The sequence below is a fragment of the Lepeophtheirus salmonis genome, chromosome 1 (genome assembly GCF_016086655.4).
Source record: "Lepeophtheirus salmonis chromosome 1, UVic_Lsal_1.4, whole genome shotgun sequence".
Classification (NCBI taxonomy): Eukaryota; Metazoa; Arthropoda; class Copepoda; order Siphonostomatoida; family Caligidae; genus Lepeophtheirus; species Lepeophtheirus salmonis.
The window spans coordinates 18,925,808-18,947,546 of record NC_052131.2 but is presented as its reverse complement, the minus strand read 5'-3'; the positions used below and the strand labels follow the sequence as shown (position 1 = coordinate 18,947,546).

Genomic DNA, 21,739 nt, shown 5'->3' with positions numbered 1-21,739 from the left:
AATGCGTTGTACCAGTGTTGGTCTGAAAGGTATAATTTCGCTCATAGAGGCTTGATTTAAAAAAAAAATACGTCAAAAGATGCACAAGAACACAAACTTTAACTGATATTCAATCATAATCTTATTTTAATGAAAAATAAAAATTTGTAGCTCTGGTGCTCTGAGGAAAATATATGCATTATGTGTGGAATACTGCATTCCTGAAGTAATTAAAGAACTAAAAGAAAACTATGAAGTTTCAAATAATAAACAGAAAATTCCGATTTAAACAATTTTATAAATGATTATGAGCATCAGAGTAATGATGTATAATTTCTATTGCTATCAAAGAATGGCAGCTCAGGAAAAGAAATTACTCGATGACGACTCCAAAAGAGACTAAGCCACTGGCACCTGATTTAATAAAGAAAGTGATGATTCAAGTAGAGTTTTACCTGGTAAAAAAGATTATGTTGTAATACAAGAGTCTACTGGTAAGAAGTACATCCAAAAGCGATTAATTCTAAACATTTTAAGAGAACTTTATTGGAGATTTAAATATACAAGGGTTTTTTGGTCTACATAGAGGAAGCAAATATATAGATACTAAACTGTCCCCATAAAGTCGTGAAACCTGTATGCAATCCTGCATTACCTTCGTGCTACTTTCGTAAATGTGATGCCTGAAAACTTACTGATAACCATGAAAATATATTACTTGACAAACTTGAAAACAACAACATCGACAAGGTACAACTTCATCAATGGGTATCCACTAATAGATGTGAAATAACTTATACAGTACTACAATTACAAGATTATTATTTTTTGTTCATTTAATTGGTGAGATGGAATTGCACTGAAGTATAAGTAAGCATTATATTATTACAAATACTCCAGCTAACCCAGGAATCTTGTGTGAAGTTCATATATATAAAGTATATTTATTTCTCTAGAAATCACATGGGAGCGAACCTACGCAGATTGAAGTTAAGAGAATAATTTCTCAAAGCTACGGTGTTCCAAATAACAAGATTTTCAAGAGTGTTTCCTTGAAAAAGCTGTCAAGCTAGCCAAACACGACTTTATTTCAAAAGCCCAAAACAATTTCTTAATTTAATTTCTGAAAATATTAATAATGATAGCTACAACAACAAGCCGTGATAAATTACATGATGAGTACAAGCCAATGAGAAGCAATCCCTCAGTTCAAAGATACTCTCCGTGTCCCTCTCTCTGATACTACATAAGGGACGAACTCACAACCTCTTACACATAATGCGACATTCCATTAGTTTTCAAGATCCTCTAATGTACTAAATTTCCGAAACACTCGAAAGACTCGAGTTTCCTCCTGTCCTTCTCCAATAAATCCGCTTCTATTCTTATCAAAAATTTTCGCCAATTTAATTTCAACATTTTGCTAAGTCTGTCTCGAATTCAGTGGCACAAAGAGAAAATAATAAGAACGGGTAAAATTGTAAACCATCCTCATAAAATATACAATGGCTAGGAACGGTTTTAGTGTGAGCAAGGCCTCGGACTCATTCTTTGTATCTTTTTTAAAATTTTCATTTATTTTAATAAATACTTCCATGTTTTTAGAAAAAAAATGTAGGCCTTGATCCCTTATTTAAATCCCTTTTTTATGCTTATAAAAAATAAATAATGTTCTATTTTATTTTAGAATAACCTTTTTTTTTTTAAATATTAGGCCTTCGTTGAGGTTTCTTAATAATTTATTTTCAGGTTTTTTTTTGGAAATAATATTTCTTTCTATTTTTATGGCATTTTTTAAATGTTTTATTCATGTTTATACTTACAAATTATTCCTGCGCGGTACTGCAACCAAGAGAGGGGCCTAAACCAAGGAATCCTTCCCTAATACTGGTCTAGACCAAGGATACGGGTACAAGACCCTTCCTATCTCTAATTCTTGCGTGTTTTTGTCTCCTTCTAAAAGAAAGTCCACCTCAAAATAAAATTCTGCGGACGCCCCTGCTCAATCATGGTGTTGGACAAAAAATGAGCATCAATAAGTTGTACAATTTCATAGTTATGTTTAGAACAGGGGTGTTGGCTAGCTTTCATCATTTTTGGGGCTTGGCCCCGAAAATTATCGACGCCGTAATAAAAATATTTATTTAAATAATAGTGTTGAGACTCAGTCCAGCACCAAATTTTTTTTTCGGTTCGGTCTTAAGTAATTTTTTCTAGGCCGGTTCCAACCCATTTTTCGTTCCAGACCGCGGTCTTATACGGTGGAACAATTTTTTTCGGCCTCACTTTGTAGGCCGATTTTTTTCGGTCTCATATATTATTAGAGACCAATTTTTTTTCTAGATCAACTGTCATTCCTTTTTATCAAAAAAGTATCATTAGTGCAAGATAAGTTCTATAACAAGTACGGTGTACATATAAGAGACGGCGGAATCAAAATTAATCCAAGTTATCTTTGTTTAAACTTCGTATAACGTCATTCTACTTGAAGAAACATATGATGTTATGATATAAACAGTTTTTCTGTCAAATCAGAAAAATTTTGTTGGACGGAATTAGTTCGGTCCAACAAAAATATAACAGTTTCAGACCGGTCTAGGATTTCCACACCACAACCCAAAACTAGTAATTATGCTTATTTCATATACTATATACAAGTAGTACCCAGATTAGGCGTCGACGAACATACAAATTTTGCTTTATTAATATAGAAGATAATTCCTCAACAAATTCTAGGTGTTACTCTTCGTTAATGATGCGCACACACATACACACGTAGCTACTCTCTAAATACTTAGGGGTTCTCTCCCCAATAATAAAGATATAATGATTATAGCCTGATAAAACATATTTAATACGATTTGATGAGCAAGGGAGTACTTTAGCCCTTGGCTAAACCTAATCTAAAGCCATTATGTGTGCAAATTACATACACACATATAAACTTTGCTTTATTAATATAGATATGTCTTATTAAAAAATTGTGAGGGACAGGGGGGTTGAGCCACCCCAAAAAGGGGCTAGCGACACAACTGGTATAGAAAAAGAAACATTTAATACCTTAGACCCAAAAGAAGCAAATGAGTATTTATTACGTAAAGAAGGTTAAGTGAGAAGTATATTGATGGCTTTGGGAGGAACCTTGGTGATACGAAGAATAATATAAGCCCTAAAGCAGGGGTGTCAAACATACATCCCAAGGGCCCGATCCGACGGTGTGGCACTGCTCGGGATATAAATATTCATTTATTAATATAAAAATGAACTAATTTATTGTAATTTTCTTTAAAATCTGTGATTCCTATATTGTCTGGTAGGGGGTCAATGTACCAGTAGACAACATGAAAGAAACACTGTGGTGGAACTAACAACAGTAGATATTAGCATTTGAGTCTGTAGAGTAGTTGCATTATTAATTTTTTTTTAGCCCTGCACCCACATCAGCGAAATATTTTCGTCAAAAAAAGGAAAAGTAGACACAGAGTGTAGGATTTTTCAAGAAAAATACACATTTTCTTATATATTCATAAAGGTGATTTTTAGCTAAAATTATCAAGAAAAGAATTATCATACAAAACTCATTAAATGGCAAAAACAAGTGCTTAAATGGTCCCAACAACGTGGGTAGTAGCTTTGTATGGTTCGCAACTAGTTTGTCTGAGACTAGTTTCTTCACTTAAAGACTTGGGTATGATCATTAGGTTTTCCAATATTACATAGTCTATAAATATTAATTTTTTATCACTTAAGGATTAGCTGTGGTTGATAAGCTCCAAAAAAAAGTGTTCAGAAAACTCATAAAAGGCAAAAACAACTGTTTAAATGGTCACAACAACGGGGGTAGTTCCATTGGGTGTAGCATTATAATTAGCAATTGTGCGTATCTTTCATGATAATAGTATGTTGTTATACAAATATAAATAACGGAGGGAAATATTTTTTGATGCCCTTAATAAGGAGTAATATCGCCGGACATAACTACATAATTAGCTTTTGCTCTAAATCTTTAAGATGGATTTATTTCTAACATTTTTTTATTAGTATTTTTATTGTCTAATTTTATGATTCTGAGATTTACTTTATTATTAATAGTTAGTTAAATCTCATCGGTAGAGATATATCTATCCTATGCACAATTGTATATAGCAACTTCCACATGAAGAAGAGGGGGTGATTATCTTTTTGATGAGTAAACACCACGTCTCGCTTATGTTTTGCAACCTAAAGTTATGACATATTTAACTGGATTGCGGTGTCAGAACAAGAAAATATTATTTGGATCAAACTATTATTTCAATATTCTGTATTTATAATTTATTGTTATTATTGGTTATATGATTCTAATTGTTTAATTTTGTATATTTAACATAAATGTATGATGGTTTATTTTTAGTATGTAGATTCTATTTAATTTAAGCCTTCTTTTTCCTTGGAACTTCCTATATATTTCGAAATACTCTACTTTGTCGTTTCATTAGCTATTATTCTGAGAATAAGGTTCAGTATGAATTACAATTTCATGGAGTGTGACGTTTTCAAATCTACTGTAACGGATAAAAAACGTCTAAGTCAATTATACGTAGTATATCTTCATTAAACATTTTGCTAATAAATACTTCCGTTATACCCTCTCAAAAATCATAATAAAGCAGGCAGCTGATAATCACATCAGTATTTTAAACAATGATACCATAAGTCTTTCTCCCCCCTTCTCCTTGCACGCGTTTTTCTCTACAGAAGTATCAACTTTAGTTATAGACTATAGTATAACATTGTATTTCTATTAACCTTGAGTATAACGACATTTATTACTTCTTTTTAGACATAATATTCCAAAAAAAGTAAATAATTATGTACTTATTTAATGTTATAAATTATAATCTATACTGTAGTCAAAATATTAATATAAAAATAACAAAGTGATTTTGTAGTCTTAGATCAATTTTTTATTTAAAAAAATATCATTTCGGTATCAGGCAATGACGTAAGTTGTTGTATTTATTAAATAAACAGCATGCAGTTTCATTAAATAAAACTACATACTGTTTACTAAATAAATACAACTCCAATTTTTCATTCATGTCCTGGGGTAGAAGATGTCTTAGGATAGAAGGGAGGTTAACCAAATTTTATTTTGTTTGACCACAATTCAGAGTCTCTTCCGTAATTTTTATTTCTGGCATACCTTTCTATAGTTATGTGGTAATTTTGGCTTAAACTATTTCACTTTAGGGCATTTTGCCTAAAAGTTATTTTGTTTTAGTATATAAATAAATAATATTAATACGTTATTTTGTTATTTTTGGTTAAAATTGATGTTCCCTTGAAATTTTTTAATCAAAATATGTTATGTGTGTTATCATAAAACGCATTAAATGGTTGTTTTCTGCTGGAAAAATGATGGAATCAAGTCCTAAAATTTTGATGCATACATCAACAAAATCTCACTATGGAATTAATTCGAACCGTAGACAAAATAAGTCGCAAAATAAGCCTTTCGAAACTTATCATCACAAAATCATCAGCCTAAAGTCCTCCAATGCCAAGAAATAGAGCATGTCAGAAAAGTATAAAGTAAAAAAGGAGGAGTTTTTGAGAAAAAGAGTAAATATTTAATATATAAATAAAAAACTTTAAAAAAGATTGGCTAAATTCGTCAAATCTTTCTCTAAGAGATATGAATTTGAATTCCATTTATCCCTCACAACAAATTATGACGCTTATGGTATATCTGACTCTAAAATGTATCAAAATTATGTTATTATATCGTTGTACAATCTTAGTTCTGTGTTGTTAAAGAAATGAGTAAGATATTTTTCTCTAACTACAAATATTACTTCTCTCGCCCCTTATTGATCCAAAAAAATATGTACAAATCTAACCATTTTAAGGGATTTCATTACATATTACATTGATTTGATTCAAATATCAGAGTTTATAATAGGCGTCAAGTAGTATTCAATGCAGGTATTAAGTCTTTTTAATTCCTAAAACCATTTATCGGAAAGTAATCCATTTTATGTAAAAAAAAAATATATATATTAACTTTGAGCCCCCAAAATAGCGTCTCCTTCAACTATGATGCAGTTTATTATCTCAGTGAAAACGCTCTCTTGACAGTGTACTCAGATAAACTAGATCTTGCTAAATATTTAGTAATAACCTGATGATCTAAATATATGCTTTGTACAAATCTTCTTAATAATAAATCAAAGTGTGTTAATAATATTTATTATTGGGAACCTGGAGTACAAAGTGTCAAACATGAGCGTTTTTGGACTTTTTAGGTTAGTATTGCTAGATATTTTCTATTAATATACTTATTACTTGATTTGAGCATGTGCGAAAAACAATTAAATTAGTTGTCAACTGCATTATATGTTTATGTATATATTTATGCATGTAGATGTTTAGTTTCATAATTATAAAATCAGTTTTTCCATAATCTTCATCTCATCTATTTCTATATAATATCTCTGATCACTTTGAATGTGACGCTAATGAGATTTTTGATTGAAAAAAAGTTCTGAAACGGAAAGTTGAAAGATTGCCTATTCTGCATAAATAAAAAAGTGAAAAAACCAGCTTATGATAGTTCAGATCGAATACTAGCATTTATTTTTTTGTTAAATAGTATATATGATATACTTATAATACAACGTTATCATTTTCTTTAGATTGAAACATAGAATGGGGGATCAGTATGAGGAATTAGTGAGCCCAAGAAATCCATCTGGGAATGTTATTGGTCAAATGTTGGTTTGTATTACGGCCAATCTCATCTCTTTTTCTCAGGGTTTCATAATCTCTACGTCCTCTATATTGCTTCCACAAATACAAGAGATGGAGGGAAATAAATCTATTGATGGAAATATTAGTATAACTATGGACGAAGGATCCTGGTTTGGTAAGAGAGAATGATATATCTTGATATGATAATAATATGTACATTACAATTTTTCTATTTATTTTTCTATTCCATTAGCCAGTTTGCACTGTGTCGGTTTTGTCATTGGTTCTCTTGTGGGTGGATTACAGAGTGACTATTTAGGAAGAAAAAAATCAATCATTTTGGATTGTTTTTCGGTGATCATTTGTACATTGACTATATCTTTGTCTACTTCATATCCTTTCCTTTTGGTTGGAAGATACTTAGGTGACGATTGTATATTTGCAGATTGAGTTTAAAGAAGTTTTATATGTATGTAAAACTCTTAAACTTATTTTGCATTCTGATTTTAAGGTGGACACGCATGTGGATCTACTTTAGTGGCTTTGAGTGCTTATAATAGTGAAATTAGTCATACATCCATAAGGGGAGTGCTGTATAGCATGCAAACATCTCTTTTTTATTTGGGGAACTTCTGGATCACCATATTAGGATATTTGGTTCCATGGAGAATTGCTGTAGGTAGGTACCAGTGTTTTAAAGATAATTTTGTATCAATGATTTATTTGGTAATATGTATTATAGGCGTGTGTACAGCTTTTCCATTAATTATCATCATTGGTCTGTATTTTTGCCCGGAATCGCCTATTTGGTTAATGAGATCAGGGCTAAAAAAAGAAGCTAAGAAAGCTCTTGTTTTTTTATGTGGCTCTGAAGATGAAGCAAACGAAGAAATGAAAGATATGGAACATTCCTTAACTATGTTAGATAAATCGGAAAATCTTTCAAACAAATTGATATGCGTAAATTATTATCTTACATATTTTCATAATATGAAGTAAAAAATATTTATCTTAGGAAAAGTTGGTAATGATCATGAAAGATTTTAAAAATCCTTCGTTTTGGAAGCCCTTGCTCCTTGTTATAGTATTGATAGCAATCATAAGCGTGTGGTGCGGAGTATCCTTCATTACTCTCTACTTGGTTTCATTTTTAAGTGTATTTCTTATCCCTAGAAAGGGATTATGTCTAACAATTTTTTTGTTCTTCAGAAAATCAGTGTGCCAATTGACCCATATATCGCAGCTTCCATTTTATCCTTTTTTCGTTTTTTGATGGGAATTATATCTCTCTGTGGAATGATAAAGATATCAAGAAGAGTCACTCTTATGTCAACACTGTTGATGATGTGTTTAGCTACCATTACTGTTGCTGTGCATCAATTTTTACTTACTAAAGTAGGTTGGATTTTGAAATGTATTATGCTCGTGTTGATCTGTTATTAATGATGATGAATGATCATAGGGTTACGCTTGTGAATGGGGACTCGCAGACTATCAAATTTTTCACTGGATTCCTATAATTTCTATCATTATTCTCTATGGAGCTGTAGCAATAGGTTTTGCACCTGCAATGCGGACACTTCAAGGCGAACTTCTTCCAGCTAGTAAAAGGAGTTTAGGTGGGAGTATTATTGGACTGCTGGAAGGACTGATGTTGTTCATATTAAATAAACTCGTAAGATTGTTAAAGGATCACTAAAGTACTTAAGTCTGAACATAACTAATGTTATATATTTAGGCTCCGATGATGATTGAGAATATGTGTGTCTACGGATGTTTCTCATTTTTTGCTGGTGTTCAGTTCAGTGGAATATTATTTGTCTTAATTTTTGTACCAGAGACAAAAGGAAAGTCATTTAATGAAATTCATGAGTTTTTTGTTGGAGGTATGAAGGAACAAAATAGTAGAGAAGGAAAATTACGAAATGATAATGAAATGTTGAGTACTTAGCTAATGATCCTCTTATTTTTTTTCTAAATTATGATATTTAACTTACAAATATTTATATATATATATATACATAACATGCAACTATAAGTCTTATTATGATACCTCTTTGATTGATTAATTATTCCATATGATAAAATGATGAATCATTACTTAATTTTGATTATTTAAAGATTAAGATATCTTATATGTATATGTAGATTGTTAGTACATAATTTCAATGGGGATGTCAACTAAAGTTCCAATCTTAGAACTATTGAATTACTTCTCAAATATGTATTCCATTTGGAATCTTTTTTAGTCAATTAATGAATTAAATATGAATATATAGTCAATAGGGTACGAGCAAATTAAAAATTATATTATATATATTAACTGCAAGGTCGCTTGGACTAATATAAGTATTGATTGTTTGAGGGTACTATTGTCTTGTAAGATTACGTCAACTGTTGTGTTCTCCCACTGAAGGCTAGAGTTAATAATATTCAAACTTATAAGATTTATAGTGAATAGTTATACTTATATTAATAATATTTCATATTTCCAAATTTCAATATTGTGATAATCGTAACTTGTAAGTTTGTAATTATTAGAATTTATTAATATGCCATCGTCTTGTGCTGTCCCTGAGTGCTCAAGGGAGGATCATTCCGATTCTTCACATGAAAGTACATGTCTTAAATGACGAATTGCTCTGAGACGAGAAGACTTTGGTTCACTATGAAGGTCATTACCATATTCTATGTTATGTGATTTTCAAGTGGAAAAGGAAACTAGCTTCCTTGGGAGGCAAAATATACGGATATTTGAAACAAGATACAGTCGCATCCCTTTTTCCTTGATTACAAGCTTATAAAAATCCAGTAGAGGTAAATCATCATTTGATCAATATAGGAAATAGGGCAAGTTTAATCTCTTTAAATCTTCCTAAGAAATTTTAATTTATAAACCCATACTTTTTTATGGAATTTAACTTAATTAGATATGACAACAGCATGGTTATGACTCTGATCAATATTTGGATATGTTAGTGGAGGAGGTACCGACTGAGAACATCAACGAGAGTATTTTAAGTCCAGCACAAGACGAAGATAACCAATCAAATCCGTTTACCACAAATGATCAGTTCAAACTACCTGTACCAAAGAAGTCCTTCGTCCACATATGTTCTATATCCAAAACTTTATTAATGATAAAAAATGGTCTTATCCATTTCTAATCAAATATTTGAGGAACTTTTGGAATCCTTATCGTAACTTTCCTGATGCACTTCATCTACATAAATTATGAAATTGTATGCACTATTTTTTTACTAATATTATAATATTCAAATAAGAAATTAAATAAACTTAAATCAACTAATTTGAAATATGCCCATACCAATGTATTAATTAATAAATAATTGCATTTCTACTCCGAACTTAATAAAAAAATGTATAGGGTAAACACTAAATAAATAAATTGAAAGGAGTTTTGAATACAAAAATAGATTTAAAAGGATCATCTGGATATCATCATGTATTTATTAAATATTAACATTAAAAAAGAAAAGTTAAATGGATAAGTATGAGTTCTGAGTATCTAATTCAAAAATGCTAGAAAATTTACAACAATATATTAAAATATAGTTATTTCTTTAATTCCAATTTAATTCAATAAAAATTATCTTGACTTTCGTGTGAAGAAATGTTGTTCATTTTCCTTTACTTCGTGAGAAGGAATAATTAATGAATTGACTATATTCGTAATATCTTGAAAGATACTGATCCTAAATTATGATAGCTCTTCCTTATCTTGATGGTTTAGTCCTTGATCACTAAACAAACGGATTCCTAAGATTTAGCTTCTTTGAGATTAGCATCTAATTGAGGATGCAGAGACCCAACCCAGTCCATACTCATCTATAAATTATTTCCGAAGAAATTTTGGAAAAATGAGGGAAGGAGACCAATAGATGGATTCGTTTTAATGGATTTAAATCCAAAATTGTAATTTAAGGACTACTAGCAAGAAGGACTTTAGACATGTCTTATTTCTTGAAAAGAGTAGATTCTTGAAATTAACTCCTTGGGTTGTCCAACTCATCTTTGGAAGAACCATTTTACGTCAAGGAATACTTTTAATTTAATTATCACTTAATAATATCACTTTCATAACGTCTCAAATAATAATGAGTAATGAATTGATTAATTAAAGGTCTTAGTTAACAGCCGATTCAATTTCGTCTGAAGTCCTTCCCGAGCTTTTAACTGTAAGTACTTGCCTGGATAATCGTAATTATTATTCAGGGAGTTGTCTTATTTTTCGGCAATATGGTGTTGCTCATTGTCCCCTTATTTAGAAACAAATCTGATTAAACAAAGCTCATACCTATTATAATTTATATGTCTAATTTAATTACTGAGAGTTATTTACATAAATGCCAAAGTAACATTTAATGAATTAATTTGAAAACCTTTAAATAAATAATCATCATTATCATGTTATTACACTTGATCATCATCATGATATCGTTTTATTGAAAGGCTAACACTGTTGGTACAATTTAACTTCTTAGGCCATCAGCTTTCAAATTATTATAGGGGCCCTCTATTTATTTCCTCAATATTAATGGTAAGTCATCCGTAGTCGCTCCAATCAGTTGGAGTTAAGATATTGATGCAAAAACAAAGGATAGAATATATATTTGTTCGTAGTGCAAAAGCCTAAAAAGAAGATTGCCGACATTGTATAAGTGAAAGACATCTTTTGTAAATATCCAGCTGATCAAAAAATACTTGAAAGACGTAATTTAAACTTTTAAAAGCGACCATAAATATGTACTAATTTATATAAATTGTTATGTATATTCCATTAAATTTTAATGAGATAAATGTTATGTGAAAAATTACTCCTTTAAAAAAAAGAGTGCAATTATATGCACATTAGGAGTATAATTTAAGAAATAGGGATTTTGTCATTCGGCAAGAACGGTTATTTGCTTACCTTTTAGTATATGTTCGTTGTATGTATATAACATTCTACTCTCTTCAGATTGGGATATGCTGAGCACGAGAATAGAAACATCTGATTCATCTAGTTTTTTGTTTGCAAAAAGCGTATTATTACACATATTATTTTCTTTTTTGAAGACACGATCTCCTTATCCACATGCATGGAAATGAGCTTTCCTCTTCATGTAACTTTCTTTTTGTCAATTTTTTTAACTTATACAAAGAGTTACATTACGTACAACCTACTCAGACATATAATTTTACTATTTCTAAACTCAGTCGTCCGTAACTCTCTAAGGAATCATTCATATGTTTGATCTTGAAAAGATAATTATTTTAATTTAAAAACCTGTGGATCAAGTGTCTCTCACTTCAATAAAATGGGTATAAAAATTTATTATTCTACAACCATAGCTTTTAATTTATATATTTGTTTTTTCATTTAAAACTAAACTAGATGACATCAAATGTCAAGGAATTGTCAGTGGTCATCATCAAGGTAAGTGATATAGAAAACTCCATGCCTAAACTCAATATTGTTACACAATAGATTGTGATATGGACTGTGTAGAGACCATGACTTTGGAGAATAGTTTGAGTCATAAAGGTAACTCTGTTATCACAAAATGCGACCAATTATCGAAGGGAAACGTTAAAGGACAAATCTTAGTTTGTGCTATATGCAATTTACTCTCATTGATGCAAGGCTGTGTGGTGCTCATGTCCTCCACTATTCTACCTCAAATTCAAACTGATGACCCTAAAAAGTTATCGAATAGAGGGGATTTGGTCATCACTATTGATCAAGGTTCATGGTTTGGTAATGTACATAATTTTATTTTATACTTTTAATATGTATTCAACTCATGGGTGCAGTTGGGTGTGGGTAAAGAAAGGGAATCTTACTCCCCTCAGATTTTCTATGACCCCAAAACGCCCCTCTCCCTCCTAGGCTTACAACATTTATCGAGTGAAATCCGTGGATGATCCCTCCAATCCCCCATTCAAAAATAATATAACTATATAAGACTGATATAACTACAATATAACTTGCCATAACTATTCAAGTAGCAACAGTTAAATTAATGAGCATGAATTATGCAAGGTCATTTTTTAAATTGAAGTGCCTACATTTTAAAATAACTTAGCAATATCATTCACCCAAGCTTTTTTTTTGTTTCTCTTTATTTTAGAACATAATATTATCTTTAGACGACTAGCTTTTAAAAGATGTCTGAGGGCCATTAATCTACACAATAACAACAATCAATCAGTTTCGGATATTAATGCTTCTTTTACTTTATAGCAAGTCTTTTTTGTGTCGGTTACGTAATTGGAGCATTATTTGGTGGAATTCAAAGCGACTTCATTGGTCGAAGAAAGTCATTAATGATTGATTGTCTTACAGCTTTTACTGGTGCAGTTGTGATAGCTCTGGCAAATTCATTTTCTATTTTACTTATTGGAAGATATCTAGGTGATTTCAATACATCCTTTAAAATAAAAAAAATCTGCAAAGTCATTATTTCTGCCATTTAGGAGGTCATGCTTGTGGCTCAGGTCTTGTTTCACTTCCTGCATATAACAGCGAAATAAGTCATCCAAGTTTGAGGGGTACTCTTTCAGGGATGCTTGTATTGCTTTACTATATAGGAACATGCTTAATGACAACGTTGGGGGCTCTATTTCCTTGGAGATATGCTGTAGGTAATATGTTACTAAGAAACGTAATCTAGGTAGGTAGATAATCAATACTTTTATTCAAGGTTTTAGTTGTATAATTCCAATTTTGAATATTGTTGGATTATATTTCAGTCCGGAGTCTCCTGTATGGCTAATAAGATTTGGATACAAGGATAGGGCGACAAGAAGTCTGATTTATTTGAGAGGATCCAGAGTAGAGGCCGAGAAGGAAATCAAAATTCTGGAAGAAGGTTTTTCTAAAGAGGAAACCGTTATAACGCTCAATGGCTATGTTGTTAAGTATATACTATTAAGTAATACAGTATTTACTGCATATGATACATGGGCTGAAAAACTCCGGTCTAAACAAAGGAAATACGTTTTTTTTCGCTCAAAATGGTGTGTTTTTTTAAAATTATTTTTATTTTTATTCGCTTTATGGAACGCAGTCCCCATAACAATTTTCTAGTCATTGCTTAGCTTAAACGTTATTATTTCCCATCAAGAGCATTGTAAATTTAAAACAATTTTTTTTTTTGATCCATTGTTTTAGAAATAACCAAAGTAGCGTCATACTTAGCACAATAACTTACATATTGAAAAACAGATTGACTTGAAATTTTGACTGCTATCTTTTTAAGGTTGGTACTAACTGAAAATGAGGCGAATAAAAAAATAGCGCAATCTATGTTTGAAGCGCGGGACTTTTTATCCAATGTGTTATGTATATTTGTCAATATTAGATTTTGGTTTCTTTCACTGTTTAGGTCCTATCTAAAATCTCTGATTAACATTTTATTTATTATAGAGGAAATTTTTAAGTGTGTTTGATGGAGTTTTTGAGCCTTCCTTTAGAAAACCCATTCTATTTTTGATGTATATGGTTCCTATTGTAAGTGCATGGTCAGGTCTTGCATTTATAACATTCTATCTGGTCACATTTTTAGAAGCAAGTTTACAATTTAGATTTGTGTAGGAATAGTCCATTTTAATTATTAAATTTTACATTTTTCTTCGTAGAATCTCAAACTCCCAATCGATGCATATATAGCAGCCGCCTTTTTATCCTATTATCGTTTATGTTTTGGCTTTGCTTCACTCTATGGAATGTTTAAAATACGAAGAAGAGTTATGGCTCTTGGATGTTTGTCCTTCATGGTACTTGGAAATGCTACGACCGCTCTTTATCAATATTTACTTTATCAGGTTCATAATGATCTTCTTTTTATTCCATATTTTTAAAAAAAATGGAATATTTTATGAGGAGGAACGTTCTTATAGAGTTATTAATGACTGTCAAAAAGTGCTCACGTGTTTTATTTTGCACTGGTTTTGAATTGAAGTTTATATGTGAATGCTTCAAACAAGGCCAATTATGACTCTATGCAATTGTCATGCATTGTATTTTCCTTTTAGATGCTAACATACCTGTATATGAGTATATTTATCCATATATAGTCCTCTAAGAATGAAACAAAATCCTTCAAGATTAATGTTAAAAACTTACTTCATATTTGGTGTAGCAAGGTAGTTTCTATAAGTCTTTTCACCACTCTTTCTAACTCTGAGTGGATCCCAGTTTGCTCTTAGCAGCTTAAATTTGTCATTTTGAATTGAATAACTTACATACACACATAGATGCTTACAATGACGTTAGTCACGTTATTATGTTTATTAAATCTGGCAAACTTCCCCCCAAAAAACAAGACCCAATGGCAGTTGGTAGTTAGCCACTTATTACCAACTTTGAAGTTATTATTTAATAATTGTTACCTCGGAATTGTTGAGGGCTTAAGAGGAGCTAATTGTAATGCAACCAATCAGCGTTCAATACACTAATAGAGAGACAAGTAGTAAAAGTCGATAGATGTATGACAAGAAAATACAATAAAATATATTTATTGTAAAGGGGGTAATTTTGTTCAATAATTTACTTGTTGAATACTAAAGGAAGTAACCGGCATTAGTCGGATATATTACAAATCGACAAACAGACAGACAAAGTTTAATTTAATAGTAAAAATATGTACTCCTCTTTTCTTTTTTAATATGACGCGCTGGGCTTTACCTACACGCTCGTTATTATATTATTATTTCTTGGATAAAGTATTCACCTACTTTTAAGATATTAAGCGTAAACTCATAAATGAGATGTGGAAAGATCAAAAAACTTTGTTTTATGAATATATATTGTTTTCTAAAATAAGTGACAAATCAGTTTTCAGGCTTTAGTTCATCTAAATATATATAAAAATGTTGCATGAATCGTATCATTCATTATCGCAGTGTTTCTGAACATTTTACCCTCATTAACCAATTTTAGAATATTAAAAGCCCCCAATTTTTTTAAAGTTAATAAAAGATTTTGAATTGTGCTATCAAAAGAACTTGAAAACCTAAAAAAAAAGAGGCTGAATGGTGATTTTTTTTCATACAAAAATCAGAAATTATTTACTTTGTTTAACTAGCTAGTGTTGTATTGGTCCTTATTTAGGACTAAAAACTACAGTACCGTCCAGTTTTGTCTTGGTGCAGCCCAATTCTCTTCTAAAACTGATAAAGTTCGGTCCTTGATGACAAATTTCAACTTTATTTCTTAAGACTGTAGAGGACACAATAAATAAGGAGAGACACAACACCATAGCTTGCTGATACCTTTTCAATGACATATTGTACTTGCTCATCATTGCTTTGGTTAACAATATATCACAAATCAAAAATTTATTAAAATACTAATTCCTTCATCCGTAACACCTCAAAACTCAGAGCTGCATTGAGTTACATATCCAACATTTTAATTTTTAGTAGGACTACTAACAAAAGTACCACTTGCCAAATTTGAGTCTTTGAAAATGTTTAAAAATTTCGTGGAATGACCCATATAAAAAGTCATTAATAATGAACTTTTTAAAACATAATCTAATTTACACATTAAGAATATTTACTTTGAGCAAATAATCTCATTTAAATTATTGTGTAATAAAAAAAAATGTGTATCCATGTGGGTTTTTCAGGGAGTTTGGACTGATTGGGGTCTTGAGAATAATAAATTTATTAATTGGTTTCCTATATTCCCAATCATGATGCTTTATGGCGCAATGGCTTTTGGATTTGGGCCATCAATTAAGGCCCTTCAAGGTGAACTTCTGCCATCAAAGAAAAGAAGCTTTGGCGGTAGCATACTTGGAGTTTTTGATGGAATTTCCTTATTTGTCGTTACAAAAGCTGTAAGGTTCATTTACATATTTATAGTGAAATTTGACCATACAAATTTTATCCTTATCTCTTAGACTCCAACCCTACTTTATCATCTGAAGCTTCATGGTTGTTTTACTCTATTTGCTTGTATTCTCTTATCTGGTCTGATTGCAACTTACTTTTTCATGCCAGAAACACAAGGAAAGCATTTAAGTGAAATTGAAAAGTTTTATGGAAGGATCGAAAAAGATGGCATCACTTGAGTAATATGCATATTAATTTTCATTGGATCAATCCTCCTTGAGATATTCTTCCATTATAATAGTCATTGTTTAATTTATTTTTTCTTTATAAATAAATACATAATTCCTACATCTGTACATATGTACACAATTTTAATGATATGGTGAAATAATATAAAGTTGTAAGGTTACCTACTTATCATGGAAAAATTATACAGGGACGTAATGAATGGTCATTGGCATACTCATGTTATCAGACTGAATGTTTAGGATCATTCCCTGGTTTCAACGTGATTAGTTCATGAGCAGTGATGCTATTCAGTAACATTAGGGCCATGTTACAAGAAAAATAAACCAAAAACCAACATGGCAACCCTGCTAATTTGAAACATGATTTTGAGGAGAGAAGCTTAGTTGTCATGACGTTTGATTAAATCAGCTACATGCAGCTGTGAGGAGGGGAGAGGGGGAGAAGGAAATAAACAGGGGAATAAGAAAGAATTACTCTGACGTTGATCCTCAATTCTACTCTAAGTCCAACAAGGATTTACATTTACAACTCCGCAACAAATCCTCAGGGTTACTCTCTGTTTTTTATGAGAAAAGGTAAATGTTGAATCAGGTTCTGTATATATCAATAATAATATTTTATTTAGTAAAAAAGGAAGTTTACTCTTCGGGAAATTAATAATAATGATAGCAGCTTAGGAAAAGAAAAATCACTCCTCAGGTTGCCAACTAAGAAAATCAAAAAATGAACAAGCTAAAAAATACAACCGATTAGCACCACTGGTCATGAGTGGAATTGCTTAAGTTGAATAAAATATGACCTAGAAGAATGCGATACTTTTTAAAGTTACAACCTACACAGGGTTTTTTTTATCTTCAAAAGATGTGACTTTTCATTATTGAAGAGAAAACATCGAAGTAATCAGTAGAGCGTGTGCTCATGGAATACGGAAAAAATCAGTTTTAGCTTGCAATTTATAATTGTTAGTACTCGATAGTAGAGTATTTCTAGACTTTGTGTTTATTTCCTTCTTCTCATTAATGCTTGCAGCTGATCAAATAAAATGTCTTGACAGCTTAGCCATTAATCAGTAGATAATGAGTCAAATAAGTCAATCATATGAAATGTTCTGAAGTACTCCCTGAGTCCTGACTATATTGTCATTTTATTTTTCGACAATTTTTTAAATAAATTAATTATACATTCACATAGAGTGAGGAACCAAAACTGGCAGCAGCATTTAATTACAATTTCATCCCCGCTATTTTTAATTACCCATCCAAACAATAGCTGAAACACAACAAAAAAACATGTTTTGTTTTATCCCATGTCTCTAAGTGTAAAAATGCTAGAGCAACAACAAAAAAAGCAACGCGTGTGTTTTTGTATAGATCGTTGGCATCTCCATTCCAACTGCTTACAGCATTAAGAAGTCAATCACAGTGCCACACAGCAAAGAAGAACCAGAAGTGCTGCAGCAACAATATGGCTTACATTTGGCCTGCCTCCATAAATGGCCCTCCTCCAATCTGTTCCGGCGTGTAGAGACTGTTATTGCTTGTGAAGGAGGACATAGTGAATAAAAAATGTAGCTAAGTATAGTATTTCAATATATTAGGTATTGGCTTTGAATTGTCTTTTTTTTAGTTAATAAAAACCACGTTGTTCGTAATTTAGTCATGCTACTGCAGGTTTTGGAACTCCACTCTCTAATATGCTGTCAACTGTCGTTTTTTCTGCTTCCCACCCCCCAACTTCGTGTTCTGAACGTTAATTGGTTTGTTTAGAATGAGTTATTATTAAGTTTTGAACAATTTTGAAGAATTATTGAATAATAATTCCTTATTTGAGAAGAATTGGCAAATTACCAACTGATTTGGGGCCTTTTTTCGTTTTTGTATTGGAGGAAGGGTTTGCAGGATACAGTTAATGTAATAACGTATATGAGGATATATACAGTTAATTTTTAAATCATTTTATTTGACAATTCCATTTTGCAATCCAAATACACGATAGTAGTTTATCATTTTCCTTAATCTTCAACTATTATTCGTTTGAACGATAAATTTCAAGTATTGTATGGATTTTTTTTTTTAAATATCCAAAATTAATATATTTTTATAAAGTGCTTTGATGTTACATGATCTTTTTACATTAAGAGTTGATAAATTGTTTGTGTTGTGTTACTTTTAATTATTTTATGGAAACATATATATATGCTTTGTTGTAAATGATGGTTCTTTATACAAGGTTTTTATATGCATTAAATGAATGCCTCTTTTCATACAAATTCTCATTCTCAAATAAAGCTTACAAGAGTTAATACTAATAATTAGTCAGAAATCTTAAATTTCCCTCATAATCTTGACATATTATATGCATGTAGATATGTGCCTTTGTGCAGTCAAAGTTGTGAAACAACGGGGAACAATCTAAGGAAATTACTTTAAATATCGTTCTTCAAAAACAATGAGTAATAAATGTACGTACAAATAGTTCCATTGTGAATTACCTTTTTGAACTTGTGTCGAATAGGTATTCGTTGAATGTATACACATATATATTATTTCGTATTGGACCACACCGAAATAAACGTTTTTGTCTTAAGATCATCATGGATTAAGACGATGAAAAAATTAATTTAATTAAAATACCTATGTATGTAGCTTGAATGCATGATTTTTTTTTTGAGTAATTCCTAAAGAAAAGAAAGGATCATAATATCTATTATAGTCTCATTCAATTTCAATTCATATTACATACTTCAAGTAATAATTCACAGAGTTACCTTGCTAATACAAGAATTTAATATGCTCTTCCCTTCCCCGTATTAGTGTCCATAACGTTGATTCGTTGTACACGAATTAGCTGTTGTTAGGCAATGAGAAATTCCCTACCATTAAATGAAGAATAATTCTACAGTTGGGAGGAATGGGTAGGCTACTAGTGTTAAAAATCGGTGCAATATCAATTTTTTCCCCTCTTCAATTTTATCTAATTTAATAAAAGGCGGTTTGGACCAATATTCCGGCGTCATAAACCACACATTGGTCTCATTGATAATAAATAACAAAACATAGAGCAATAATTTGATAAAGAAGTTCACGTCGTCATAGTTGATCAAAACGTTCAAACTGTATTAGTAATCCAAAGGTGTGTTAACATAGAGAGTATTTCAAATATTTTTATGTTTGATTCTCGCTGTATTTTACATCTTATTATATTTTTGGCCTGTGTTCCTTACTATATGTCCTGTCTACCAAATAAAGACATCATGAACACCACCTATAAATTCCTGCAGTCCACCACACTTTTACCGTATCCCCTGTTAAAAATACCGGCTCTCACTTTACATCTAGTTAAATTTAGTTAAACTGCCTCTGGGTCTCTAACTGATCTAGTGTTTCCCCACCGAATCCCAACACTACTAGCTACACTCATATGTAGTTACTCAATACTTCGATATTCTCTCATCAAGAATGAATAATAATAAATGGAACAAAGTTGCTCAATGTATAACACGCATGGAAGAAAATTATTCTCTTGAACTCAATGTGCGTAGGTTCGCGTCTTGGTCGTTCCTAGAAAAGAAAATTTACTACATTATGTAAATAGATTTCAAAGAAGATTCCTTGGTGAGATGGGGTAATTATAATGCTATAACGTTTACTTATACTTAATCAATGCAACCCCATCTAACCAATTAATCCAACATTAAAGAAATTATTGTAATAATTATAGCTAATTTTTTTTAAATATGACGTGATGAGCCAGGGAGTACTTTAGTCTCTAGAATCCACTGTAGCTGAGCTTTAGCTACGCCTACTCATTGCTAAACCTCATCTAAAGTCACATTCATTATTTCTGTTAAAATTTACACTGTATGTTGTTGTCGGCTGTCGATATTCCTGCTTCTTTTGCCCTGGTCAGTCTTTTGAACTTTTAAAAGTGCCTTTGGACACTTTGCCGAGCAGACATTTTGTAGAAAAATATAATAATTACATTTGATGATAATTCATGCTGCAATACTATGTTAGCATGATTCGCATCCATGTTACACCAATTAAAATAGATAAAATGTTGCAACAATTAAGTGCTGAATAATTAATAATTAATTTATTTCATAAAAAAGATGCTTCAACTGTTGGCTCGAACAGCTATTTAAACAGTTGTAACAAAAATAATGACAAACGCTCAATAAATAAATAAATTAGAAAGAGAATAAATGTTTTAAGAAGAGAAGGAGTCTCAATCAATGATGGAGACTGAATAAACAATGAGAATGAATAAATTGTTTTGATCAAATGTGTTGGAGCTTTTATTTACCTAGTCAACTCTTGATGGGCACTCTTTTATCCCGAAGTCGTTTTTGAACTTATAATTATGAAGGTGTGTTCATCATTGGAGTAGTCTAGTAGATTTATTACAGCAAATTATCTTTCGCCAATGTGTCCGTTTGATAAATGTGTATTCGGCAATGTAACTTTCGGGAATAAGGTTTCTGGGAAAGTGTCATAAAATCTCTTTTAAGGTATAAACAATGCCCAACAATTACTGACTAATAATTCCATAGTTGTGACAAATTTGTTAACAACTATAAACTGATTTTGGGCCTATTTATTTGCATGATACAATATAGGTAACGGCGTATTATGCCACTAGCTATATTTAAATACTTGGTTTCTTATTGATTTAAGAGATAATGATTGTTCATACGGATTTGGATTTGGAAGAAATTGAAAGGGCTTGGATGCACCATCACTTTTACATTCAAAGGCAGTGCAGTGTTGTAAACTTTTATTTAAAAGTATTAGTAGAGGTTATTGCTTTTTTTTTATATGCATAACTTTTTCCAAGGAAAAAATCCTTTGACGCCAGTCTTAATGATAGTCATTTATCAAACAGACTTCTTTTTTTAAAATGAAATAACATTAAAGTTTAATGGGCATTATTA

General features: G+C 31.1%; 3 protein-coding genes across 5 annotated transcripts in view; 2 read left to right on the top strand and 1 right to left on the bottom strand.

Annotated features, from left to right (window-relative positions):
• Positions 1 to 11,736, bottom strand: part of LOC121119951 (solute carrier family 2, facilitated glucose transporter member 8) — a 42,898-nt gene extending 31,162 nt beyond the window's left edge. The window contains exon 1 of the mRNA XM_040714838.2: positions 11,645 to 11,736. The gene's annotated coding sequence lies outside the window, so the exon portion shown is untranslated. The remainder of the gene's footprint in view (positions 1 to 11,644) is intronic.
• LOC139905521 (trehalose transporter 1-like protein) lies at positions 6,133 to 8,763 on the top strand. Of its 2 annotated transcripts, none has more exons than XM_071888915.1 (9): positions 6,133 to 6,266; positions 6,657 to 6,886; positions 6,965 to 7,135; positions 7,223 to 7,390; positions 7,454 to 7,671; positions 7,727 to 7,867; positions 7,921 to 8,106; positions 8,174 to 8,386; positions 8,450 to 8,763. In XM_071888915.1, exons 1-9 carry the CDS (start codon positions 6,244 to 6,246, stop codon positions 8,660 to 8,662), a joined length of 1,563 nt encoding a protein of 520 aa, XP_071745016.1. In that variant the 5' UTR covers positions 6,133 to 6,243; the 3' UTR covers positions 8,663 to 8,763. The 2 variants fall into 2 exon arrangements, with proteins under 2 accessions (XP_071745016.1, XP_071745019.1); XM_071888918.1 differs by lacking the exon at positions 6,133 to 6,266 and adding an exon at positions 6,270 to 6,551.
• Positions 11,737 to 11,839: 103 nt separating the features above from the next.
• LOC121114408 (trehalose transporter 1-like protein) lies at positions 11,840 to 16,905 on the top strand. Of its 2 annotated transcripts, XM_071888901.1 has the most exons (10): positions 11,840 to 12,036; positions 12,110 to 12,151; positions 12,203 to 12,472; positions 12,959 to 13,129; positions 13,192 to 13,359; positions 13,419 to 13,630; positions 14,144 to 14,284; positions 14,356 to 14,541; positions 16,350 to 16,562; positions 16,626 to 16,905. In XM_071888901.1, exons 1-10 carry the CDS (start codon positions 12,033 to 12,035, stop codon positions 16,794 to 16,796), a joined length of 1,578 nt encoding a protein of 525 aa, XP_071745002.1. In that variant the 5' UTR covers positions 11,840 to 12,032; the 3' UTR covers positions 16,797 to 16,905. The 2 variants fall into 2 exon arrangements, with proteins under 2 accessions (XP_071745002.1, XP_071745003.1); XM_071888902.1 differs by lacking the exon at positions 14,144 to 14,284 and having other exon boundaries at positions 11,873 to 12,036.
• Positions 16,906 to 21,739: the final 4,834 nt, after the last annotated feature.